Source organism: Anser anser (genome assembly GCF_964211835.1).
Source record: "Anser anser genome assembly, chromosome: 10".
Taxonomy (NCBI): Eukaryota; Metazoa; Chordata; class Aves; order Anseriformes; family Anatidae; genus Anser; species Anser anser.
The window spans coordinates 14,891,141-14,919,055 of record NC_139730.1 but is presented as its reverse complement, the minus strand read 5'-3'; the positions used below and the strand labels follow the sequence as shown (position 1 = coordinate 14,919,055).

At 37.5% G+C, this 27,915-nt stretch overlaps 1 protein-coding gene across 1 annotated transcript; it reads left to right on the top strand.

The window, feature by feature from the left end:
* Nucleotides 1-26,349, top strand: RAB8B (RAB8B, member RAS oncogene family). Its single transcript, XM_083850944.1, has 8 exons — nucleotides 1-220; nucleotides 14,874-14,934; nucleotides 16,140-16,200; nucleotides 17,520-17,597; nucleotides 18,661-18,750; nucleotides 19,549-19,614; nucleotides 21,699-21,749; nucleotides 22,177-26,349. Exons 1-8 carry the CDS (start codon nucleotides 97-99, stop codon nucleotides 22,267-22,269), a joined length of 624 nt encoding a protein of 207 aa, XP_083707070.1. The 5' UTR covers nucleotides 1-96; the 3' UTR covers nucleotides 22,270-26,349.
* Nucleotides 26,350-27,915: the final 1,566 nt, after the last annotated feature.

Below are 27,915 nucleotides of genomic sequence, written 5' to 3'. Positions count from 1 at the left end.
GGGCGGGGCCGCGCTGCGCTGCCCGCCCCTCCCCTGGCTGCCCCGGCCGAGCCGCGCCGAGCCCAGCCGAGCCGAGCCGAGCGGCGCCGCGGGAAGATGGCGAAGACGTACGACTATCTGTTCAAGCTGCTGCTCATCGGCGACTCGGGCGTGGGCAAGACGTGCCTGCTCTTCCGCTTCTCCGAGGACGCCTTCAACACCACCTTCATCTCCACCATCGGTGAGGGGCCCGCCCGGCGGCGGGGGGGGCTCGCGGGGGCGGCGGGGCCGGGGCAGCCCCGCGGCCGTTGCGGGGAGCCGGGGCCGTGCCCGTGCCCGCTCCGTCGCGGCGCGGTCCCGCCGCCCTCCTCGCAGGGCCTGCGCCGGCCGCTTGGCGTTTCCGTGCGGGCGGCCAGAAAATGGCAGCAGCCCCGGGCCGCGGGGTGAGGGAACTGTTGCTGCGGGGCCGAGCCGTGAGCGGGCTGAGCGGCGGGCGCGGGGGGGGGGCCGCGCCTCGGGCTGGCGGCCGGGGCTGCGCCGGTCCCGCTCGGCGCCGCGGGGGTGCTGCCGGCCCACGGCCTCCCCGGCCGCTGCGTAGGGGCACCTCCTCGCCAAAAATGGAGTCGGGTTTCACATCTGATGGGGAAAAGCGGTCTGAAGCTGTCTGATCTCTTTCGGTGATACCCAATACTTCTAAAACAGGCTGCCGCGGTGTGTGTTTCTGTAAGGTTCGTCGGTCTTCCTGCTGATAAACAGAGGCAACATTTTAAAATTCTTTTCGGAGCCACTCCTCAATTGAAATTTCAGTCTGGCAAAACTTGAGATCTCTGGGTAACTACACGTAGTTCAGTTTGCTCTTTAAAAGGAAGTATACTGTTTTGGGGGTGAAGGGATAAAATGCAGTGGAGGCTGCTGGTATTTAAGAGAGCAAAACTAATGGTGGCTTGGAAGAATAGTGCTAAGAGAAGGAATAGACTTTGACGTAAGGAAATTGATTTAAAGATGAGTTAGAGCAACGTGTCACTTGTTTCACGTTCCCCAAGTGCTACTATATCCTCTCTAGACGTTTGACTGCACTGAGTACCTGATGCGTAGGAAAGAAGTGAACTTTTATTCAGGCAGATGTGACTGACTACATGAGATTTGGCTGGCATTTCTAGTGCTTCAAGAACAGAATTTCTACGTTTCCAAAACAAACAAAAAAATCTACTTTTCTCTCTGCCTTCTCTTTGCAACCATTTTCAACGTGTTGTGTTAATAACACCAGCTAATCAGGGCCTGAGTAGCAGTTTACCGAGAAAAGGTACTTTGCTCTACATGTGGTCGATAAAAAGGTTTAAGCCTTAATAAATGCAATATAGTTTTCCAAAAAAGCCTACAGTGGTACTATACAAAATATAAAATGACTCTTACTTGGAAAGAGATGGTTAGCATAAATGGCTGCATCTTGCTTTCAGTGATCTTATCATTACTTGAACTGCGTAGCCTCTTGATGTTTCTTTTTCTGTGTCACTTGATTCACTTTGAAGCCTCAAGGACTGCAAATATTATTTATTTTTTTTTTAAACTTATTCAGTAATATGGGGTTTGTTCTCTTGTTTCCTTCCTTTATGTTTGCTTTTACGAGGGTCCTATTGTCAACACTGTTCATTTTAAGAAAGATGTTGATAATTGAGACATACTTACGATTCCATAGGTAGTGATTGTGATTTCATTTCAGTTGCATTTTCCTATTCTTGTAATTTCTTTCCATTTCTTTCCTCTTTAGCAAAGGACCTACAAAGAGGAAAGTTGACAAGTCAGGAAACAGTGAAACTGCTCATACAAAGTGCTGACATGCTTAAATAAAAGCACTCATTTTTTTCAGTGTTCCCCTTGTTGGTTGTATTGCTTTCAGATCAGTCATGTAGATCTCCTTTGTATGTTCTTGTAGATGCTCTTTCTCTTTTTCTTTTTAAAGAGTGAGTGCAGTGAGTGCGTGCTGGCTGGTCCATGCTAGTCAGTTGTACAGTCATAACTAATATAACTGCTGTGCTTAGGGGAATTCCGTTTTTAACAGTTCTGAATTTATTCCTTGGTGGGTAAAGCACTGGCAACTGTGGTGTGAAGGGAGACAGGGATATGATACTTTTCCCAATTGTGCCCCTGCCAGTTGTAGCTTTAAGGTCTCCAAATTAGCATTCCTAACTGGGTACACTGAATCTTCCTGAAGTATAAGCTGCCAGGCCATTACTTCTATAAGTAACCCCAGAAGTGGGTTCTACAATATGATGATGCTTCCTGTAAAGATGCATAATCAGTTCGTGGTGATTTTAATTAGTACCCGCTATGTTACGTGCTCTTAGAGGTGCCTGTCTTGCTCCTAACAGGACTGGAGTTGCTTTCTTTCTAGAGTCCTGAGAAAGCATATGCTTGAGGTGGGTTGATGACAATTTTTTGTTTGTTTGTTTAATCTTCTGTTGAAATAGTATTTGTGAGTGAGGTGAGGTGAAGCATTTAGAGGCTTTTCTTAACTATATGGTGATAAAATGTAAGAAAGAAGACTGAAGAAAGTTTATGTCTAGAAATTAAAGCAAACTTTATTGCCATGATAAAAGGGCCTGCAAAATGTCTAAGCACCAAATACCTTTCTTACCGTTTCCCACTCTTACTGTTACTTATTGGTTTCAGTTACCAGAGCAATGGAACCTCTTTCCATTTGGAGAGAAATACGGGAATATTGGCTTACTGTAGAATACTCAAATTACTTAGGCTCAGTGTTCATACTGTAGAAATGAACTATAGTTGCTGTCTTCTTGCATGGTGTACTTGTGTTGTTGCACTGAACAATGTGTTCTGCAGAATCCCTGCTCTTCTGCTGTCATGTACGCACAATTTTAAGGCTCAGTCCTTGTAGGTTGCTTGGAGTCTTGCAAAGGGTCTCTTGACTTCACTGCTCGAGACTGTCTGAAGCAGTGTCACCATCATTATAGCATGAACAGTAAGGCTTTCTATACTCCTATCCTGTGGCTAACAGTTGCATGAGGAATAGGATACAAGAGCAATGTACATGTACCTATAATTTACCGGTTACTTTGTTTTGAAGTTCCTTATGGCTCAAGAGTGTGTCTTTGTTTTGAGTACCTGGAATAACTAGTATCATCAGCAAACTTTGCCATCCAGTAAGAGAAGTGAACCAGCTATCTCTCTCTCAGGTGATCCTTTCGGTTATTCTAAAAGATCTGCTTTGAGTCTGTGGTTTGCAGGTCCTTGACCTTCAGCAACTACACAATTTTTATATACGGCATAAGGAAGACTTCTGTAAGGGTTGACAAGTCATGATACTGCTGTGCTCCCTACTGGGGATCAGCTTTTCACTGTTAACATGGGATCACAGAATTGTAGGGGTTGGAAGGGACCTCAAGAGATCATCGGGTCCAACCCTCCCTGCCAAAGCAGGTTCCCTAGAGCAGGCTGCCCAGGTAGGTGTCCAGAGGGGTCTTGAGTATCTCCAGAGAAGGAGACTCCACAACCTCCCTGGGCGGCCTGTTCCAGTGCTCGGTCACCCTCACCGTGAAGAAGTTCTTATGTTGGTGCGGAACTTCCTGTGCTCCATTTTGTGGCCATTGCCCCTTGTCCTGTCCCCACAAACCACTGAAAAGAGGTTGGCCAAATCCCTGGATAAAACTTCTTATACAGTGGAAATATGCTATGCAAGGTTATGTTATTTAGCTTGCTTCCTGAGTGGAAACTTCTGCTTTTGCACAGTTCTACATGGAAAGTAAAATGCAATTGTGTCAGCTAATTTTCATACTTAACAGCTCCTAAAGCAGAAAATCTATCTTGGAGTATCTCACGTGCATTTTGTTGGTATTTTCAGTGGGGTGTATGACAAAAAGAAGCATTAATTTGGAAGTCTTTGTGCATCTTAACTTACCATTTGAGCAGTGCTATCTGGATTGGGTTTATCACTCTAATAAGGTTTATTCTTTGCATTCCTTTCAACTTCTTGTTTGAGCAGTTTTCTGTAAGAGTGAAGTTGTACCTTCAGCTGATAGTTGTTCTGACTAGTACAAAGCCTTGCTGCCTCTGAAACAAAACTTGTATTTATTTTTTAATCCAAGATAATATGAGTGTTTGGCAGGAAGTTGCCCACATGAGATAGTACTATATCTGAGAGTTGAAATAACTTGTTGATTTCACAGAAGTAACTTTTCCATAGCCTTCATCTTGCAAAATAGGACACTACTCCAGCAATCAAGCACGTGTATGCTGACCTTATAACACTTTGATGAAAATCCTTTGACAAGCAAAATTATCAACTTCCCTTTTGCAATGAAATTTCCATGTCTGTAATGTGTAATGGAAATTGTTCTCATGTACTCTAGTCAAATTATGTCTCTGAGTATTTCTACTCTTCCCTGTAGTTACTTGTGTGATAGACAAAAAATAACTGAAGAGAGAGAGAGGTTGTGGTGGTGTTTTTTTTTGTTGTTGTTGTTTGTTTTTTTGTGGTGGTGCCCTCCACCCCCATTAAGCTTCCGTATTCCCATCCCCATTACTTCTCTTTTTGGGCTTCTCCAGATGGTAGGAGCTCTGGAAGAAAACAAACATCAAACATCAGTGATAGACAAGCAAAGAGAAGGGTAAGTCAGGAAGGAGTTGTCAGTGGTACTTTATTAATAGTAATTATAATAAGGGAATTGAAGTGAGTGAGACTAGTGTGTCTCAGGTGGTGCTGTGATTTAGCTCTACAGAATGGAAGTGTGTGCCTAGGACTTGAGACCTCGGTATCCTTGGAACACCGTGTGAGGTGGTCAAGAGCTTGCAGTGGAATATGGGCAGACAGCGTTGTGGAGGTAAATATGAAACTGGAAGTATGATTCAGTTTTCAAGGTAGGTGATGGGTGATCAGCAAGATGTTAGCCTGATGTTGATCAGACAGCATTACAGTCGGAGATACCTCAGGTTAAAAACCTTAAAGTCTGTGTCTTTTTTGACTGTAAATCTGATAGTAACACCCAGTTGGTAACAAAAAGCATCTTAGACTTTGATTTTCATCTGCCGGTGAGATTGCCTTGCCTGCCCTTTTGTATTCTGCAACAGGCCAATATGAGTGGAATCATTTTGCTTTTATTAAAAATACTGTTGCAGCATTCTTGCTGCATGTTACTGTGAAACAGTGTGACAGATGTCTAGCTGTTTTCTGCGTGTACTTACTGGGCAGATGGAGCTCTGTCTTGGTTATGTGTTATCTGGTTATTTGAGTGACAGGAGGGCAGCTTAGAGCCGCTTTTGTGACTTGGTTTGAATGCAAAGTTAAGAATACAGACTAATGTGGAAGGACTATAGGAACAAATGTATTGTTTGATACAGGCTTTGAGAGAGGTATTGAAGGCACCTAGCTTTTGTTTGGGAGATGTTTTTTCAAGGACTTCCTAGTCTTGCAACAGGGCATCCTTTATTAGAAATAAGTCTTGAACTGACTTCTTTCAGAATTTAACTGAAATCATAACAGGTGATGAAGAATACATGCAGTTTTTGTAACGATGCTTTATTTCATGTTTTATGATTGAATTGCAAACAAATGTGATTTCCAATGATATTCTGTTTTTTCATCTTTAATAAGATGTTGTGGTATCTTGAATGTCCGGTTCATCAAGGTGACAGTATATCTATAAAATGGATCTGATCCTTTTCTAATGTGAATGAGCTGTGAATAATACTAACTTCAATAGAGTTGCTCTATATAAAGATTTTCTATGAGCAGGGTTGATACAGAGGTTTTTAGTTGCCTGACTTGCAACTCAAAACTTGAGATAGCAACTTCCTGTTCCAGCTGGGGTTGCAGTGAGAGGTAATTTAGTACCTCTTTAACATTTTTTGACCAGCAATTGCATCTAATATCAGTTTAATCTTGTGGTTTATAGTGAGCTTTCCTCTGAAATGTAAGCTGTGACACTTTGCTTTTAAACTATGTACAATCTAATAAAACTGAAGTACTGCATGCTTAGAAGACTTCTCCTCTGCTCAGGAGAACAAACAGTCAAGCAAGCTTAAGATGATCTGTATTACTTGTCCTGCTGTTGTACAAACCCTACTCCTTTGCACCACAGGGAAAAAAACAAACAACAGAACTGATGCAGAATGTTAGTTGCATTCTTGTGTATGTATGGCAGTATCTAAGAATGTGTGAAGCAGAGTGGTCACTAGTAGCAGTCGGGCACCAAATCTGCACCTTAGGAAGAACAAGTTTAGTCTAAGAAATTAGGCAAAGCTAAGCTGGCTACCAGCCAAGGAACACATATACTACCACCACCCCCTACACACACATGGTAAAAAAATCCTCCTTTCTTTCATCTGCCAGAGAGAAATCGCTTTCATTTAATGAAAGTGAATTTCTTGTCTGTATGGTGGGACTTCTTAAGGGATCAAAGATGAAGTAAGGTGTCTGTGTCAACCCAAGCATGGAAGGAAGGGGTAAGTCAGAGTAACTGCTGGCTGGGAGAACTTCTCTGGCTTAGCAGAAGTGACTATAGAGGAGTACTTAGAATATCCAATGTGGGAAAAGGAGGTGAAGTGGCCATTAAAGGAACCTCGCATAATGTACAGAAAGCAGACTGTAATGGGCTAGAAAGACAAGTATGGCCTTCATTAATAAGTTAGATGGTTTTGCCAGTTAATTTAGGTAGTAAGAGCCTTTCAAAAAAGGCCTATTTAACTGCCTACATGAATAAGGAAATAAAGCAGCCCTTCTTTCCCCCATGTCTTTTGCTTCTCTAACAACAACAAAAAAATCCTCATGCAGTTACCCCGCATAAAAACAGGGGTTTAAAAAAACATCTTATTAAAAAAAAATAAAAATAAAAGGTTCCCAAGTCTTTTAAGAGGGCCATCTTTATAAAAATAACTTTGGTAACTTTAAACCTTCTGCTTTGTCTTTTGGCCTGATTTGTGTTGCTTCATTAGGAAGCTTCCTTTTCCTATCTCCTTTTCCTACATTAGGAAGCTTCGTTATTAGCTGTTTATGTTGCTGGTGATACCCGTATGTTATGTATTGGTATGGTCACAGGTGTTGTCTTTGCTCAAAATAGTCAGATCATAGTAGTAGATATTTGGATCAAGCGGGAGTCCTAAATCTTGAAGAGTTTTTTTTTTTTTTTCCAAAAAGAAGCAGCTTCTCCATTTCTCCCTGGACAGTCATATAGATTCACCTAGACCAAAAATTACTGGAAAAAAACCAAACCTCGCCTTCTCAGCCTGTTCTTATCACAACTGAAACAGTGTATGAATAGTGAATAAAGAATTTTAAATCACGGTGGTAAGGATACTATTAGATTGCCTTAATTTTTTTTTCAATAAGGAGTTTATTGAATCTCTGGGATGCTTAAGATGCCAACTTTTGGATGAAAAGAGCTTTTTGTTATTATTATTTAGTTAGAGTTGTCTTGGTTCAAGAAGGCATTTTGTACGATTTCTACATTTACAAACTTACCTGACTTACTGGCAGGAGATTTGGGATCATCTTTTTCCTGTTTTGAGGGGATTTTTCTTTCCAATTTGAAATAAATCTCCCATTGCTGCATTACAGGTTAAGTCACTGTGGGGCAGAGTCCTTGGCAGATCACTGCAGCCATTTCTGTTCTGTAGCTAGCCATAGCTGGAGAGTGGACTTCAGAGCAATTCCTGTGCAAGCATGGAGCTGCTGCTCATCAGGTGATATCCTGGTGCGGGATCCACTGGAGCTGCTTGGAAGCTACTTGATGTCCACCTTTTGGTCTGTATTAACAAGGGATTTAATTCCGTGATTGATTCAGTGGTATCTGTGATCTGGTGCTCAGAAGAGGAGAGCTGTGACTGCATGAAACCTGTTCTCTTAATGTATGCCACCAGTTGCAATTATAGATGGTGGTAAGCTGAATTACGGAATTCACCCAGATAAAAAGAAACCTGACCACAATAGGAAAGGATTTGGTCATCGCTCTTCAGTGGCAGCACCTACCCTAGTTTCAACTAGCTGTAAAACTTTAGCCTCGTCTCGAGTCTCTTGGTAGATTTTAAATATTTGCTGTTCTCCAGTTGCATATTGGCTTGAAAGGAATATGTTTTCGAAGCAGCTCAGTTAGTGGATTCCTCTTAGAGTCAGTCTATAAATAATCCTTAAAATAAACAAACTTTGCTGTCTGTATCATAGGACAATTTTAATCTGTCAGAACAATTTTAGATGAAACTGAGTTATCACCAAGTGTAGTTTATTTTACATTGAATAAGTAATAGATATAGACTAGATTTTATATGCTTCATAGACCCAGCCCTTTTAAAGCTGTTGTGGAAGTTTGTTCATTTTTCTTGTATACAGCAGTAATAAGTTTATTTCTGCTGTGTTATTTTATGGTCTTTAAAGATGGACCAAGTATTCTTGGTGTTTAAAATCATGCAATTCAAAGGCTGCTCAAAGCAGTCTATATGTTCTCTTTTCAGAATTTTGAATTCAGAATTTGACTTTGCAGGATCTTCTAGCGTTCGCCCTGAAGCATTTGAATGCACTGTTGTGGTGGCTGAGCTCATAGGAGCACTGCTACAAACCAGTGGCTGAAGAGCACTGGATTCAATTCTTGGTATGATAAGCAGTTTATGCTGTTGGTTGCTGAGCTGTCAAAAAAAAAATAAAAATGTTCCAAAGTGTAGGTTGGCCTAATTTTGATAATTAAAAGTTGTATTCTGAATGTCCTTTTGCTTTTTTTAATAACAAGTAATTTATCTTAAATGAAGCTGTGCGGTAGCTGTATTGCAGCTGAAGAGGTGCATGCTGAAGGAAGCTGCAGTTTGCTTCATATTATGGGAATCAGTCAGATTTAGGTAATAAGTTTCAGGTGCCTATAAGCAACAAACCACTATATGCTATGCATGCGTGGCACCTCCATTCTTCATTGCCTTACCTCCTTGAGCCATTTGTATATATTTATTTTACCAGTGTAGTGGTTAAAGTTTACTTTAAGAACCTTACTGTAGTAATATATTTAAAGATGTTAGACACTTCTGTAATCATTGGGTAGGAAACCAGTATTAGATTCTTTCTAGAGGTGAAGAATGAGATTAAGAAATGCCAACTAACCCAAAGGAACCTATTCTGCCTTCTCTGAATTTGGTAGTATTTTCTGGATTCTTATGGGCTGTCTAGAAGGAATTAAATACAGATTGTCCTCTTAAATTGTGGAAGGATGAGCAAAACTGGTTGCATTTGTGTGTAATTCTAAAATAATCTTACAACTTCTCAAAAACATTAACAATCAGCAATGCACCAGGGTGAAGGTCAGTCTGCTGTATTTTTCAATGGTTGTGATAAAAGACTACTGCATCTTTAATTTACATAGCGATACAGACATTGCTGAGATCATCTGAAAATGCCTTGCAGATGTTACTAGGGACTAAAGCCAAATGCTCAAGTTCAAAATGATTAGACTTTGTTCTTTTGCATTAGGCTCTATGACACATTAGTATGTTGCAAGCGTTCCCCACCCTGCCTTTTATACTCTGATCTTATTTCTCACTTGGTCATTTCTTAGGTTTACTGAAATCCTTCAAGAAATATCTAATACAAAAGCAACTTTCTGAGGCTTTATTCATCTGCCTTTATAGACTTAAAGAGTATACTGATGTATTACAATAAAACATTCAAACATTCCCTTGAAAACACAACTAAAAAAAAATTGTGCATTTAATCCCAAACCTGTAACACCTACTGCTGGGAACAGAAAATAGCAATCCCTGCAAGTACTTCCTACAGCTAACTGGTTTGGATGTTCATCTATGTAACATAATCACTTGCTGTTCACATGAAGCAAAGCCTGTGGGGATAAATAAGTAATTCTCTCCCAGAATGCAACAAACTGAAGGTTAAGCATATTGATTTTCAGTCATGTGCCTGGTCTCACTTCCTTTTTCTGAAGGTAGGTTGATCATTTGGAAGTTGTTTTTAATTTAGCCTTATTCTGAGTGACTGAAAGAAAATACTTTTTTTTCCTTTTGTATATCTTGAAGACTTATGTGTTGTTTCTTACAGTTAAGTTGCAAAGCTTTCATCCTCTCCTTGCCCATTGGGGGGGGGGGGGGGGGGGGGGGAAGGGGGATCAAAAGCCCCCAACCCTACAAATAAGTACAGTCTGATTGGAAGGACTAATACTGTGTAGTTGGAGAAAGCTCAACTTGAAAGTTGATGCGTAAATTCCAGTCACTCTGATGCTCAGAAAGGATAAGGAGGCTTTGTACCTTGACTCCTTTTGCTGTTTTACAATGAACTCATTTTGATTGTGACCTATGTCCAATGGTGATAAGTGTCACAGCCAAAGGAGAAATCTTTAATTTCCTTTTAGATTTTTATGTTTTTTACTACTTCTGCTCTTACTTCAGAAGACTAAGACAAGATTTAGTTAAGTAGGAAGGTAACTTATTTAAGAGAGTGGGGTTTTTATTATGTGCTCGTCATGCAAGATAGATCTCTCGGTCTTTGGTGGGGTAAATAAGATTTGTTAGTGTGGTACACTCTTTGACAGTCTAAAATGAGACTCTTTCTAGCAAACAAGCCACGTATTAATTTTTTCACTGCTGCTTTGCCAATTCTTGGTAAAAGAAGACCTTCACCTCTTTAAATCACCTTTTTTAAAATTCCCTTTGCTTGGATATTTAAAAAAAAAAAACTTTTTAAAATGCTATACTTTGAGTGCTAATACTTGTGTTTTTTTTTTTTATAAGTTGTATCTTGCTTTGTCAGAGGTGGAGAAATACTGTACTGTGGTAGATATACAGTCTGCTGTATGTTATCACAGATTGACATTTATTTGCATCCTGAATGGTTTAATTTCCTGGCTAATTTGTTACTACAACTGCACCCAAAATAAGTTAGTTGTCATAAATACTCAGACTCTATGGACTGAGTGAGATAGGAAACCTATTAATTTGAGTTCAAATCAATAAGAATTGTCAAATGATGCAGCTTTCTGATGTGTGAGGTCCAGCACTGCAAACTGACGTTGAGCTACATGACAAATTAAGTTAAAATATTGGATAACTATGTAATACAGATAAAAGGAAGGATTCTAGTATGAGTCTGCTAGTGGCTACTAAGTTTTTTTCTTCACAGTAATTTGTGTGTGCTTGTTTATTCTTTTTTTTCCCTGTCTTTTAATGGCCTGTATACTTCAAGAATATGACCCTTCCACTGCCTTCTTTGTAAGCAGACTGAAGACCAAAGAAGCCTTTACCTGCAGAAATTATTTGTTGGTACTGTTTTAATAGTTAACTTGCTCCAGCCAGAATACTTTGTTTTGGTTTCATTATGTTGGAGCATTTTCTGCAACAGACTTTCTTTTTTTTTTAACAGAAGAAACAAAACAAAATCTGTAAGCCCAAACAGTGGTGCAATGCAGGGAAAAGTTGTAGTGTGGACCCAGCTCAAACTGCTCCTGTAGCACTGAAAAACCTGAAATGTTAGCTCTTACTGAAGGGTTAAAGTCAGTTGAGGGGAGAGCAAGAGTAACAGTTACGCCTTGAGAGTAAGCTGCTGCTCCAGAAACTAAAGTAGCATAATAACCTGTTTCAGCGCTTCTGCTCAGACCATTCTCAAAGTCTTGCAAGAATTGCATCATACAGGTTTGCAGTAGAAAACCACTGGTACCATTATGAGCTTTGCATAGTGATTCAAGGTAAATACGGCAACAAGCAACTCTCCTGTTTTTGTGTGCAAGTCTTTGTATGGCACTAATGACACTCTGTAGTGCGCAAGTTTCTTGTTGTATGAATGTATTCTTGACAGTTTTGTTGGAAGATGTGGAAGAAAATAAGTTCATCTTCAGTAAAGTGAGAAGATGCATCCCTGGTCTGTAGTGAGCAAGGATCTGAAAATGATTTGGAAGAACAGTAAAACCTACTCTAAACCCACCCTACAGTGGAAATGCAAGCAATTATAGTCCAAACTAAAACATGATTCAGCTCTCAACTCAGACATCTATGCCAACTGGAAGCTTGTGATTCCTGCAATAGATGTTCTTCTGTGCATGTCTAATATCTATGGACTTGCTAGGTGGAAATACTGGTATCGGGCTGTTCTGTGTGGCAGCTCTACTTTGGCCATTAAAGGGAATTTTCCTGTTTGCCTTTGCATCCAAAGAATGAGTCTAGGTCTGCATTTTGTAGAAACTTATGAAACATAATTTCAGATGAACATCCAAATGCTTATGGGCTTTTTCATGCTTTTGGATAGAAGACCATTGGGTATTGCATTTTAAAATTGGGTATTGCATTTTAAAACTGGGAGTTCTGTGATCTTTTGCAATCAAATGAATTATTATTTATTAGACCCAAGTATCATTTCAAGGTTTTGTGTCCCACTGTGTGATTATGTGCAAAGTAAGAATTGTTTGATAAAGGAAATTCTTCTCTGTCAATAATTACTTTTGAAATGCAATTCAAATGTTTTATGTGGCATAACTTAAATTTAACTCTGTAACCAAAATGTTGTTCATACTCGGCCATGCAAGTGTCCTTAGCAGGAAGTGGTAGCACATGTCACTAGGCTTGCTCTATGAATGTGTGCAGCTCACCACTTCCTGTTACTGAAGGGAAAGAACAAAAGAAACTTCAGTTTCTAGTTCATTTTAGCCTCTTAAAAAGTTGCAGTTACATTTGTTAAACTTCTTTGTATTGTGACAGATATTTATGGCTTTCTGCTTTGTTTTTCTTTTAGCTTTGAAATTCATCTTTATTCAGGAAGAATTTTGGTGACGTTCCTACTAGAAGTCTTAAGTTCTGAGAAGCTATTTTTTGGGCATATCCTGAATTATAGAAGTGATCAAAGGAGTGGTTGTATAAATCTTGTTGGTGCTGTAAGGGAAATGACTAACCACAAGAAACCACTCAGTGCGAGGCATGGAGTGGTGCACATAGATACCTAACTGCAGTGTAAGCTCACTTTCTCAGAAAACCATCCCTGTAGGAGTCTCTTACTCTTTACACTGATGTGTCTGAGTTTCAATAGTTTACAGTACGTGCAGAATTATCTTCAAACCATGATAGTCTCTGAACCTAGTTTTCCCGACTGTTGTTACACTCAGTGCTAAGACTTCAGGCCCAGACATAAATGAGCCCTTTTAAACTGATTTAACTTGCTGTCCATGATACGATACTCTTTACAGAAAAAAAAACAAAACAACAACAACAAAAAACAACACGTGTATTTGTGCTTTTATCACCATTAAGGCCAAAAAGAAAGTCAAGGTCATTCATTTTCAGACATAAATACAATTAAGTGTGATTTCAGCAGGTGTTGCACCTAGTTAGAAAAATCTTTACAGCAAGACACAAAATTCTATTAAACATAGAATGGAAGCTCTTTCCAAACTTCTGTTACATACTGTAAGGTTTCTTTTTTTGTGAATAGGCATCATTCTTATGTTATTTTTTGGAAGAATGCAGGTTAATGAAAAGATCTTTCTGCCTGTACAACCACTAGTGAATCTTTGGAAATTATTATTGTAGCAATAGTCTTAGCATTTTAAATCAATGCAATTAATTTCATATGGTTTTAAAAGTGCTGACGTTCTGTTTCTGCTGATAATGTGCATTCTAACTAATGGGCCAAACTGTGTATCCATAGCACATCAATATTAAGCAGCTGAAACTTAGTATTTTCAGGATATTAAAATATTAATATCACATGCAAGAAGAACGAAAGTCAAGTAGTTAATGAATGTCTTTATTTCGTGTTCAAATGCTATTATAGTAAATTAAAATAAAAATCTTGTAGCTTATTTCCAGTGCTTCCTGTTTAAGCTGTGGATAAATTCTTGAAGCTAGAAAGAGCGTTCTCCCAGTTAAGATACTCTTGATAATTGTCACTTAGATTACACCTCAGAAAAGAGGAGAAAGGAGAAGGGGGGAAAAAAAAAAGCATCTTCTACAGATTGTCTAAATATCAAGTAGTTGTTTAAGATCCAATGAAAGAAAAATGGGCCATTAACTTCAAATCAGATTAACTGGGGGAGGAGACTGCCCTGGGATTCAAGAATCAGTCAGACAGCGGAATTTGAGCGATCTCAGTTTGAGTTGTATTACAGTAAAGGTTTAGATATGCGAAAGTTAAAATAATGTAGTTAAAATGCTAGTCTGTTTGGAAATCTTGTCTTTGGTTCATAAATTCATTTGATGATCCCTCTAAGCCTTAAGAGATATTAAGCTCTTCTGAATTAATTCCTTCTCCCTGCTCCCCACCATTTAAAATCTGCTGTTCGAATCAGTCATAGAACTGATGGGTACCATGTGGAAGAGAAAGGGGGCAAAGGAGAGAAATGCTTTCTTGATCATTTCTGAAGCTGTCTAGAAAATCTGAGTTACTCCTACACTGGTATCCTTGATATGCTTGCTTTGGTCATCTTCAGTAACTATCTGTATAGCTTTTATTTCCTGTGATCCTTCACACTTGACTGTGATGTCTGGCTGGCTTACATGAAGTGTTGCAAGAAAAGCAACTAAAGAGCCATAGTATGTTATTTTTTCTCAGAGCTAGCAGATGTCCGAGGGATTCTAATTTAATTGTGGGGACTAGTCAAAAGTTGAGAAAAACACAATTTCAAACTAATGATTTTGTTGGAGGAAAATGGAAAAGTTTGGAGATTCACATGATCCTGACCAATTTTATCAGCGATTCTGAGTTTGGTACATTTTCATTATGCAGAATAATTTATCCTTGATACTTTGGATATTGCCAAAGACGTATACCTCACATTTCCTACTGTGTGGAAGAAATGACCATTTCAGAAATAATTCTTTTTCCTACGTTTGCACTTACCAAATTGTCCAGAGGAAATTGAATGCTTCCTTTTCATTTATTGCAAAATTCAGAGTGTCTTTTTCTCTGGCAGGAATTGACTTTAAGATCAGAACAATAGAATTAGATGGAAAGAAAATCAAGCTACAAATATGGTAAGTACTCCAAAGTAATTTAAGTTTTCAGTGAGTATTGAATGCTTTGTATTTACTAGTATTGAATACTTTGAGCAGGAATACTTGGTAACTTTTGAGCATGGTTGTACCAGAAGTTTCATACCTTTTATTCGTTGCCTTTAAGTCTTGTGATTTTTTCTAGCTTGTTCTTTGAGTGGCTGTGTTTCATTAGCACAGGAAATAGCCTGTTCACATGCTAGTGTTATAGCAACTTCCCATTTTATCAAAAGCTGTCCTCTTAAATGCAGTTTTAGTTATTCCGCATAGAAGAGAAGTATTAATTACATAATTGTAAACCAGAAAATGAGACCTAATAAAATATAATCTGAATTCTTTGATACTTTAATACCTAGTTGAACTCATAAAGGCACAGGTGAATGATAAAGCTCCCATTCCTTGCATGGTGGCTTAGCAGAGGCTGAGACTACTGATAGCAGTAGACGGGTACTTAGAGTAGCATTGCTACGCATGCCAGACTCTTAAAATGCTACTGGTGAATGTAGGGCTCTTGCTGATATCTGAAGTTCTGGCAAAGATAACTGTGATACTTGCATGCAAGCCAAAGTTCTTGTGACTGAGGAAGTGAAGTGCCAGAAGTTGTTGGTATGAGTTTTGTATTGGTGATGTAAGTCAAAAAGGTGTTTTTTTTTCTTTTTTTTTTTTCCCAGCCCTTTGGGATCTAACATCCCCTAGGTCTGACTAGTATCCAAACATGTTGGTCCTGTTGTTCACTTGCAGACAGATACTGCTTTGAACTTATCTAGGATATTAAAAAAAAAAAGGCACACTAAGTTATAGTGGCTGGTTTTAATAGATAACAGTATGTGAAAATGCATTAACCCAAAATATTTTACTACTGCGTGTTTTAAATTTTATTAAATGCAGGACTCGGATGCATCAGAACTGCCTTTGTTAATTCTAGGAAAGGCTGTGTAACATTTACATTTTCATTTAAATGTTTTTTATGCCATATTTATGGTGCTACTATAATCACTGATAGAAGTATGATAGCTTGGAAGTGAGGATGCTGAAGTGAGGCCTGAAGAAACTTGTGCAAATAGCTTCTAAATTGTATTTAATGAGTCAGTATCAATACATTGTTGTTCTGTTTTAAAAAGACTTTTCCAAGTACCCAAAAGTGTAAAGACCACCTCAATCAAATGTTTGTTTTCACTGAATTTTAGGGATACAGCAGGCCAGGAGAGATTCCGCACGATCACAACAGCTTACTACAGAGGAGCCATGGTGAGTGCTCTCATTTGAAAAAGCGTATGTACAACTAGTGTAACTGGTTCACTGCTCTTTAGATTACATCATGTAAGTCTTCAGCTGGAGAATTGGATAATTGTTGCTTGGACCATGGGGAATAAATTGTTATTTTTTTTAAACCTGCTGGTACTTTATCTAGTCATGTTTTTTGTGGTGAAACTTGAAGTCGTTTTTAATGTGATCACAATTTCTGCAGAGTGTAGTAAGAAGCTAAGTAGTCATGGTTTAATACAGATAATTTTTAAATACAATCAACCCTTTATACATTTGAAGTGTTTGAAAAATAGGTAAAAAAAAAAAAAAAAATATTTTAATACCAAGAATGTATTTCACTGAGCTGCTTTTCCTTCTGCTCTTCATTACCTTCAGCTGGTAGAGAATGCAAAATCTGGATTAGAAATGCGATCACCTACAAAAGCTAATGTTACTTTTTCCTTCATTAATAATGACTTGAAGTCAAATACCTCACTCAGAGCCTGAACTCTTTGTGGTACACCTGCATGTAATCACTCTTAATACCATGATTTGAGATGCTTCAGGTGGAGACACTGTTAATTTAAACTTGCAGTTGACTAGCTCTGCTGCTACTATGTGTTCTCATCTCCTTTTATGAACAGATCCATTCATAGGCTGGCTGTGTGTCCAGATAAACCCACTAGTAAGGAATGTAGGTGGGAAAAACAGTAGTGGTTGCGGCTCTAGTAGAGCATTCATGGCCAAGGACTACTTTGTCTTTTGAGGAATGATTGGACAGACAATAAGAAATGAAGGTGAACCTGGCAATCTGTCCTTAATACAGCTATTGTGTGGTCCCTTATGGTATGTTGCTTGTTGAAAGCCCATGGTAGTTCACATACATTAAATTTCTCTGAAAGAGCTATAGCTTCAGCGAGAGCACTTGGTAGATTCTTTCAGAAAAGGTAACACTGGCCCCAGCAGGTTGAATCTCACAGGTTTTGTTATCCTTTGACTGCTTGGGGCTGCTGCTTCTGAACTTGATGTGAGCATTGAAGTCCTGCTTACTGTTGTAGTAGAGTTTGTGAACTCTTCCTGATTATAGGCTAGTAATTTAAAGCTTTCTATTAGTGTGTTTAATCTATCTAGCAGTGCCAAGAGATGTTAAATAGTAACATTTTGGGTGAATCTGCAGCAAATGCATAAAGCTTTAAGAAATGGTTATTGCTTGGAGGTGTGTAAGTCCTGTGTCAAATTTTTTTCAAGTATAATCAAACTAACAGCATACATCAAAGTCAGCTAACATTGCTACCTCATCTAACAAGATTTTCTTTATTTAGGGAATTATGCTGGTGTATGACATAACAAATGAAAAGTCTTTTGACAACATAAAAAACTGGATAAGAAACATTGAGGAGGTAGGTACTTTGGAAAGTACTTCTTACTCGTTCCATCTTATGAATTCCCTGGGAAAAATAATAATCAAATAATTTACTTTCACAATAGCAGCCAACATACATGGCCAAGTTAGACTATACAGTGAAAGGAATTGCATAAAATTTTTCAAAACTGCTCTTCCTAGGGATTTTATTGTTCTTTCTTGCTTTTGAATTTGTCTAAGGAATGGGAAGGAGCTAGATTTTAAGGTGTCAGCCTTGCACTAAGGTGATGACAGATATGTGTATTTTCAGTTGCTATTGTGTTGTGTGTTTGTCGAATTAAAGATTTTTGTCCTCTTCATTTGGTCTTGGGTAACCTTCCTTCCTGCTAGCCCTATTGTAAATTATTTAACAGGACATGCTGTCGAGTAGGGAGGGGTCATGAGGTCATTATGAAGTTAGAGGAGAAGCCCTAATTTTAGTGAAGCTGTAGTTAGGTAACAGAATCTTACTGTTTTCTCAGTTCTTTTTTGTTGTTGTTTTTCCTGTGTATGTCCCCCCATCCCAATCTAAATTCCATAGGCTTTTTTTTAGTATTGTTCTTTAGCTAAGCAAGAGTATTGGCTAAGCGACCAGTTTGACCCAATAGAGACTGGGCTAGAAAGGTGTTCTTGAAGTTCTCTTTGAGATTACTACTTAGACATTTATTAATAATCTATTTTAAAAATGCAAATATGTTGTGTAATGATACTTTAACCAAATACCCCAGATGTAATGGTACACACTTTATTTCCAAGTGGTGCATAGACACTTCCAGAATATCCAAATGCCTGTGTATGTGTACAAACTTGTGCAGAGTTTGTGGCACTGTAGTTGATTTGTGATGATAGGCAAATTGAATGTGGGAATCTTTATCCAATGTATTTTAATAGTTGAATATTAGATTGCCTCTTTCAAAAGTCAGTCCCTTTCTCAGTAATACCTTTACATTAGATAATTTTTGGAAAAGAAAATACTCATTTGTGGATGAGGTCAACATACAAGCATTTCTTGTAAATCATTATTTAATTTTTTCTAAAAGATTACCTTTTCCCCTCTTCAGCATGCCTCTTCAGATGTAGAAAGAATGATCCTGGGTAACAAATGTGATATGAATGAAAAAAGACAAGTCTCAAAAGAAAAGGGAGAGAAGGTAAGTTTTATGTTGACTTAATTTACTTGGAAGTGAACTGTTGTTAGGATTCCTGCTACTGGGTATTTGCTCTCTTTATGTATATGAGAGAGAATGAGCCTCACACCTCCATTTAAGATTTTTTTTATATATTGTAAGATGCAGACTTTTTTTTTAAATTGCACTTAACTGTTTAACAGTTAATAATGTTAACAGTTTAATAACGTTAACATTATTCTTGTCTTGCGGGGAAGAACCTGTAACGAATGCCGACCTTTGCCATAGCATAAAGTATTGTAAGTCTCAATATAAAGTTTTGTATGTAGTTTGATCAGATTGTACCCAATTCACCATGGTCATACCCTTCTCATAGGTACTGTTATTAAAGCTAATGTAATCAGTTGCTCTGCAGAGCAAATGAATAAGATTACTATACAATAAACATCATCACATATGCAGCTGAAATAGTATAGTTGCTAGTAACACTGCTTAAGGGGTGGTTGCATGTAGTCACCTGGTCAACATATCCATATCAATGAAGATTCTGTCTCAATGAGCTTTTGGGTTCTAAATAAGTCTTTGTGACAAATCAGTATTTTTGTAGGTTTTGAATTTACATTAGGATATGGAATGTTTTAATATTTTCTCTAATTGTCCAGTAACTTTAATCTTTTTGTAAGAGAAAAGCAGAAATGAAGCTCTGTTTGTTTTTTAAAGCTTGCTGCAGTCTACAATACCTGTTCTATTATGAGCTTATGTAAAACATTCCTTTTGCAAAGGAGCTTCAGAATCACTGAAAAATGTTAACCTCTCTTCCAGTTAGCAATTGATTATGGAATCAAATTTTTGGAGACAAGTGCAAAATCCAGCATAAATGTGGAAGAGGTAAGAGATGGCTGTTTATATGCTTATGAACTATTAGTGTAGAGGCATGTTATGGTCTGTAACTACTGGGCTTACTGACCTGAAATCACAACTGTGCTCCTGGGTCACCAATCTTGTTCTATTTAGAAAGCTATTTTAAAACCTAGCATTTCTTGTTTTCTGGTAATACCCAGAATTGTTTTTAAATGGCTGATAACACTGCTATTATTGTAACAAACAGTTCTTTTAGATTTCAATTACAAGTGCCTTTGGACAGGGAATAGGTGTAATTTTAGAACAAAGCTTTGTGCAGGAAATCAGATTCAAGTTTCTTTACTTCCAGAATAATATGCTACTGCGTCAAGGAGCCTTCAGGTTACTACTAAATATGTTGTGCAGATGAGACTGAAGATTTGTATGTAAACCTGGAACATCAGCATAGACTGTCATAAGTTGATGTTGGAGGAGGAAGAAAGCTAGTAATACTTGGTCTATAGACACAATCTGTTTTCCTGCAAATAAATTCTGTGCTAAAAACACCATCTTCCTATTTATGAGAGCATAAAGAAATAGAATTGGAAGGAAAAGTAGCTCAACTCAAATCTATTTTACCATGAACAACTATCCTCATCTCTGGGAGGGTTGAGGGAGGATGTTAACTGTGAAAAAAAGTGGACAAGTAAATGGTATGATATGAAAAGGAAGAAGATACATAAAGATGTATTCATTCAGATTAGGCAGACGTTTTTGAAAGTCATTCCCAGTGGTATAAAAGCCTTTCAGTTTGTATTGATGGAATACATTTTAAAAGTCCTCCAAACATGTACTTAATTCAGATTGTCCAGCTGACATTAACAAAAGAGATTGTTACTGTATACTAACATGATCAGTACTGTGCCAGCAAAACCTTTTTTCTAATTGCAGGAAGGTTGCAATACAATATTTTTTAGAATGGACTTAGTGGCATTGTTCTGCATCAGAAATAGTGCTTGACCTGATGGTCACAGTGTCATTATGATTCTTATAGCAGACAGTAGAAGTGTGAACATTAGCAAATAATACCAATGGTGGATAGCAAGCCTCCGAATAAAAGTACATATCTTCTTCATTAGTTCTTCCAGATGGCTGACTTGCTGTTTCATGGCATGCCCTGCAATTTCATTTTGACTCCCGTAGGAGTTGAGTTAAATTAATTTGTGACTACTCCAAATGACTTGGCTACCTGAGTATTTTTGGAAATTGTTGCATGAATTGTGAAGAAAACATAAATGGGGCTGGTATAGACATTTAGCAAGTAACAATTTATTTTTGTTTCCACCAAATGTTTAACTTGTGGGGAATGATGAAATTGTGATACTGTTGTGATCAAATAAATTACTTTATTGTTACTCATTTGCATTAAATGAGCGTGTGTCTTTGGGTGTATTCAGAACTTACAATGAGAGGGTAAACATTTACATTTTCTCCATTATGGAACTGTCTTTGGGGTATTGATATCTCCAGGTAAAAAAAATCCTAAAATCTGCCTTTTTACTGATTCTGGGAGAATTGCAGCATTTTCCTGCTATAGAAGTTTCCCTGCTCCTTTGTATGTTGAAGTCTAAGATGCTGAGGTTTGCCAGAGTGATTTCTTTTTTTTTTTATGTTCCCTCCTTAAGGAATGTTAGAAGCATAAAGAAAAGGCTATGGGTAACCCATGAGTAAAGCTTTTGGAGGACAGAAAGAAAGCTGACTTCGATATGAATTCCCAGGCATGCCAGCCTCAAAACTCTATGTAGGTTTCTAGTTGTGATGTACAGTACAGTTTAGCCAAAAAAAAAAAAATAATGTATGCAGCCTTCTATTCAGCCGATAGTTTTTTGCCCATTAAGTAGGCAATGGGAAAAGTCTGTTCACTTGCTTCAAAGCTGAGAAAGATGGAGATTATTTTTTTCTCTTTTAAAGCATGCTTATTGCAGTCAGTGTTAAACACAGTGCCTTGCAACTCCAAGTGCTAAGTGGCCTACCGAATACTCTATTGTTTGCATGCCAGACTACTCAAAATATATCTTGTCTTTTAATGTGTCCTGTGACTGATTCCTATTTTTTTTTATTTCTGTCACCAGGCTTTTTTCACGCTTGCACGGGACATTATGACAAAGCTCAACAGAAAAATGGTTTGTATTTCCAACTATCACACAAATTAGATATACTGAAATTACAGTTAAAATAACTGGCTTGTTTGAAGTCCTACCAAAAAGTTCCTGGGGATTGTGCACTTGTGTGAAATTGTTTCTTTATTGAGCAGCCTGAAACTCTTGTGTTCTTTGTCAGTGTAACAGTATGATCCTTACTTTATTAAATGTCAAACTGTAGTCACTCCCTGAGCTAATGATTGAGATTTGGATTGCTAGATAAATGTTTCTTGTAAAAATAGGCAGTTTTATCAAGTTATTAACAGAGTCTGGATAATTGAGCTCAGGCTGTAACAAACCACTGCTCCAGGTTATTGTTTGTGTGTGTGTTGGGGGGAAGTGTGGAGGGAAACTAGGAAAGCTGAAGTTATTTTTTTCCTGCATTTTATGATACTTTTTTCTTTTTCAGAATGACAACAGTTCATCAGGGGCAGGTGGGCCAGTAAAAATAACAGAAAATCGATCTAAGAAGAGCAGCTTCTTTCGATGCACGCTACTTTGATGAACTTCTAATGATAGACTGCAGCACACTTAGAACCTTTTCTGCTTCTTTGAAAGCACAGGGTCACAAAGCCTCAGAAATAATACCACCAAGCTGCTGCTGAGAGCTCCATTGAACGTAGACTGCGATACACAAAATACCAAGTGGATTTTGCTCACTAAGCCTATTGACCTGTCAGGCTCCTCTTTCTCAGATATGGAAGCTATGAAGTGGAGACACAAATGCAAGAGTTAACTTGTTTTCCTTTTTTACTTTCTGTTTTACTGCCTGTTGCAAAAGCTGCTATGTTTCTTTTAACTTTGCACATCCATATTAGCCTCTTACTGCCTGTTACAGCACAATCTTACATTTGTATTTGCACAGTTTGACTTGTAAGTAAGATTCTTAACAGATTTGTGCAGGTTTTTCCTTTATTTTTTTAAACAAATTTATTATTTTAAAGCAGAACAGCCATGGGACAAAGTCTCATTTCCATTATTTTCTTTGCTGTATATTTACGGCCATGACTGCAGTACGGATGTTGACACTCTTAATGATGAGAATTACTCCAACAATTGACATTTAATAATTTGTATGGGTTTTGTCTCTTAGATGCACAAATCTGTTCATGCAGAAGCCATGGCTTGTATTCTGAATGTAGTATGTTGCTTTTCTTTCTTTACCAGACTTAGCAAAGTTGTGTTCTGAATTGCCACTGTCTGATTTCACATATGCACCTTTCAGTTATTTTAATAAACACAGTGTCTTTCCTCACTTAACTTCCTTTGGTAGCTCAAACTGTCTGCACCTTTTTTGTTTCTGATGAGGAAGTACACTCTGGAGTTGAAGTCATCATCACAAATTGGCCTCATCACTATCGCTTAAGTGGCTTGTGGAACCTGAATGCATGAGTTTTGAGTAATTGCTTTGTGGATTCATTTGCTCAGAAATGACTGCTCTAAAGGTGACTTTGATTTCTAATGTAATACTAAGGATAGTCCATTAATGTCTGTAAGCATTACTCTTGACAACAGAGGTATCCAAAAGCTAGCTTCCTGTGCAGTTACTAAAGTTTTTCAAGTTCTGGCACTGTGGAAAATGTCACACTAGGGCTATAACATAATATTAGTTATGTAGTTAATTCTGAATGTATGAAGCCCTCTTTGGTCTGCTCAAGCAGTTAAACTTTTTTCATCAAGAACTGGTACAGTGACCTGGACTGTTAGAAGCAGAGTTGAAACTTGGTTGCCTTTTCTACTCAACTGAGCATTGTATAACTTAGTCATTGTTCTACTACTTTTTTATTGTCTTCTGAAAAATTTCCTCAATGAGTGATTAAAACAGGTGCTTTAGTTCTGTTCATGTGCCAAACTTGGACCATTGTAAGCTTTAACTACAAGTTTGTGTCCAGTATGTTTGTTATTAGGGGATAGGTAGACTGTCATTGTCCAAGTCATGTCTCTGATGTGTTTGCTTTTGCTTCACTACATTGTCTCAAGTTGCAAACAGTGAATTGGTTATTACTGCAGATAACTGCTTCATTTGTGGTGTCAGATGCTGAATTTGTCATCTTGGGTCTGTTAGAAATACTTTGAAAGTGAAGAGGCCAATAGCGTTAGATGTGAAGACTTTTGATTTGAAAAGATTTAATATTAGTAGCTGGTTCCATAAAGTTTTGGGTGGTTAACAACCTGTCCCCATGTGTAGTTTCATGGAAATAGTTACTGTAATTAGATGGTGAATCTCAACCTTCGGTTGCTGCGCTTAAAATGAATAAATAAATAAAAAATAACGAAAAAAATCATCATGGCAACAAGGTTTAGTGGAAAAACAAAGCAACCCTAACTGCTCTGTTGTCTACCCTTGATGTTTTTCTTGGACAGGCTAAAGCAGTTATGCTTTCTGTATGGTTTAAAAAAAAAGTGCTTCTATACAGAAAGTGTTGTGACACCAATTATGAATGTTGTTTATTTTCAGTAATTTACCTCTGACTTAGTTGGTGTCGTAATACTTTGATTTTTATCTCAGGGGTTGTCTGCAAACCAAAACTGACATGTTCTGTGTTTGGCACCGTTTACAGAATGCTTTGTGTTGTTTTTCCTGTCTTCGCTGTGTGGTTAAATGTATGTTCAATATTAGTCTCCATGAACTTCCCTTTGAAAGAGCCTGTAAGTAGTAGAGTCTATGAAGTGCTTCTTGAAGCAGCAGCGAATTGGGGTATCTGTTCTGTATTGGGGTTGGGGGGGGAACTTGCTATTTTCTTACATTTAGCTGTGCTAAACTGTACATAAATGTGAGGTAAGACCATAGGAAATTCACTTTATGCATGATAAAATGATGCAGTAAATATTTCACTTTGCTTAATGTTCATGTAAAGTTCATCTTTTTCTATTTGTAGAAGAATTTAGTGCAATTTTGTTGTCCCCTGCTGAAACTGAAGAATTCTAATTTCATGTGGTCTTATGGATAAGGTAAAATGCAGATTTCTCTCTGTTTTGCCCCCACCCCTGTTCTCCAGCAGTATTAAATGGCTGAGTGGCTGCACTTTATCAGTGTGCTAACTTTTGGTCAGCGTAGACCTATTTCTGTGTACAGTCTGCCTTGTCAGACAGAAAACTGTGCTGTATCTTAGCGTGCAAATCAGCTGTACGTTTTACTGGGAATTTTTTTTAGCTGTGTTTTGCTTTAGACAAGCAGGTGATGATAAATGGTATGTTTTGCCTAGGCATCAGATGCTGGGTACTACAGGCTTTTCTAATATCAGTATGATTGTTTTGTGCAGTCTCTGTTGCTACTTTGCTCAAGTCTATATAACCTAAATTTTGAAGGACTCAACTATACCTCAGTCAACTAGTTAGTATTTTCATGTTCATTAGAGTGAAAGTCATAGAATTATTCATTAAGCAGGAAATGTATTTCTGTTTTGATCCATAAATTGCCATTAACTTTTTAGGAAAGGCAGGTGTTTTTGATGGATTTTGATAAACAAAACTGCTGTTTATGCTGTTGAGTTTTTTTAAATATTTCTTTGCCCCATGCCTGTGCACTATGTCTTGACCAATATTTTTCAAAGTGGTTTAAAAAGAAAAGAAAACCCGGTGTCAGTGTTTTGCAATTTTAGCTTTCAGTCTGCTCAGCAAAACATGCACAAGAAGTTTTTGTTGAGTGTATATAGAATATTTGAATTACTGTCTGGTAGTTCTATTATTGTTAAAGCTTAAACCACTCATAAAACCTAACATAGCTAACTTTTCTATTTGGGGGACAGTCTCAAAAATGCTAATTGACTTTTCAGACTTGTAGGGTTGTTTTTTTTTTTTTCAGAAAGTATTTTCCATTTTAAGTACATTTCCCATTCTAGTCTGCTGAAGTTGAATTAAGTCATTTTCACAAGTGAAAGGAGTCATGAATATACATACTGCATTAAAATATTGTGAATGGATAATGATTTGAAAGTACATGAATAATATATAAAATGCATAAATGTTATTTGTGGAAATACATCTGTTATTTGGTTATATATTACTGTAACTGAAATTTTGCAACATTAAACTTAAGGATTGATTGGTTTGTAGGTGATAAATAGATCTTTTTCTCCATTCACTGAACTGCTTATGCCATTCTCATTCTTATAAATAAAATTTGTATTTCTCTCTTCCACAAAAGCAGGATTTCCATTGATTTTTCTTGTTTCTGGCGAAATAAGTGTTTTAGTGCATTCCTATGGCCTTACAAACATTTTTGCAAATAAAACTTCAATTACAGTTATTTTAATGCAATGTAGCTACTAAATTCAGCCTAGAAAGTATAGCCCTTGAGAAAATGCTTAATTTTGAAATAGAATTGTTCTACTGTGTGTGTTTAAGCACATTTTTATCTTTGGTCAAAGGTGTAATGTGAAAAGCTCCTGCAGATAAAGTGATCTTGTCATGTGATTAACCTGTAAGCCTAATCATTAATTGTGTTTTGATGTGTATAGACAAAAAAAAATAATCCTTCCCTCTCCAAAAAAAACCACTTCAAATTCCAATGGTTTTATTATTCCATGTGAACTTTTTTTTTACAATAATGTGTCTCAAATAAAAGTTAAATAATTAAAAGTATTTGGAGTATTTTGTATGAAATATTCCACATAGTTTTTAGATGGTTCTCATTCCCACTCTATTTTCAATATATCTGTTGTGGAAAGGTGTCCAGCTGAGTTGCAAATGTAAAGCTGTGCTGAACTTCAGTGTTAAACCATAGGTATCTTTTGTATGGCTTTCCTTATACCTAAACTTATGTTCTTCAGGTGTATCTGAAATGTCCCTTATTACTGTAGTGATGGCTTTTCATAGAAGTTAAATCTAAGTACATTATTTCAATGACCTTATGCATGCTTCATAAGGAACCATTTTTTCCAGTGTGTCATGTAAAGGTACTTCCCAAGTACCTCCTGAGCAGCACCAACAAAGATACCTTGAGAAACAGTCTCCAATTTGACTAAGAATTATGTAGTCACTTAAGCTGTTAAACCTTTTTTTTTTCCTTTGTAAAAGGTAAGATCTTACTTTTAAGTAACCTGAGGCGCAAATGTCATTAATACGTTAAATATTGTTTGTCCAGTTTCATTCAAAACCATACAGGGAGGGATTTAACAGAAATATGTTTGCTATTATATTCACAACAGTTCTTAACTTTTAAATTAGTGTGGTTTGGAAGGAAGTCGCAATTGGTATGAAAATTTAGAGAAGCTAAGGAAAAAACAGTTTTGTCTACTCAATACCAAAGTAGATTAATGGTTGAGATGCCCAATTGGGCATTCCAAGGAATATATAGGAGTAGTACTTCACCATGGATGACAAGTAGCTTCTAAAATCTGTGCTTTTTACATGTTCCTGTAGTAAACTGCATTTAGCTGAAAGGATGCATCATGTCTTTTTACCCCCAGCAAGAGCAAGCTGTAGATGCCTACTCTTAGTGTTCGTTTTCTTTAATCAGACTGCTTCTGGTAGGCAAGTTTGCTTCTTTAGGACAAACTGTTCAAACACTGTCTTGCAGATCCTCTTCATCTGAACTGGTTCTAGATACTCAGCAGTCCTAAAATTACTTTTGTGAGTCCTTCGGTTTTCACAGAAATCAGTGGCATGCATCTACTTATCAATAACATTTTAAATAGATTTGCGTTCTCCATTTGTTAAAAGGAAATAGCAAGCATACTTACACTGCACAAAACCGGTGATTTATTACAGTTCCTATATCTCTTTTGATTGTAGACTAGGAGTTACCATAAAAGTAGTTCTAGCACACTTACAGACTAGGGGCAAGTTGTTGGTATACATGTAGAACCTATCCAGTTTTTATAATTTAGTAAATTGGTTTTTTTCTAACTTAGTTGGCTAGTGGCTCTTTAGATTTCTTGAGCTATATCAAGGTCATCAACACAATGGAAGATTAGAGTTCTTTCTAAAGAAATTATTTATAATCATTGAGATGCATACATAAAGCTTTTATGTTGCATAATGTTCTTGCCGTCTAGTGGTTTAAAGAAAGGTCATGGAAGTATGTACAGAATTTTTAATGTTCTAGGATATTTCATTGTTTCTTCATTTTTATTCTTATTTTTTACTCTATCTTCAGAGCACATGAGCATTAAACTTCTGGTGTGAACAAGAGTTTTTAAAATAT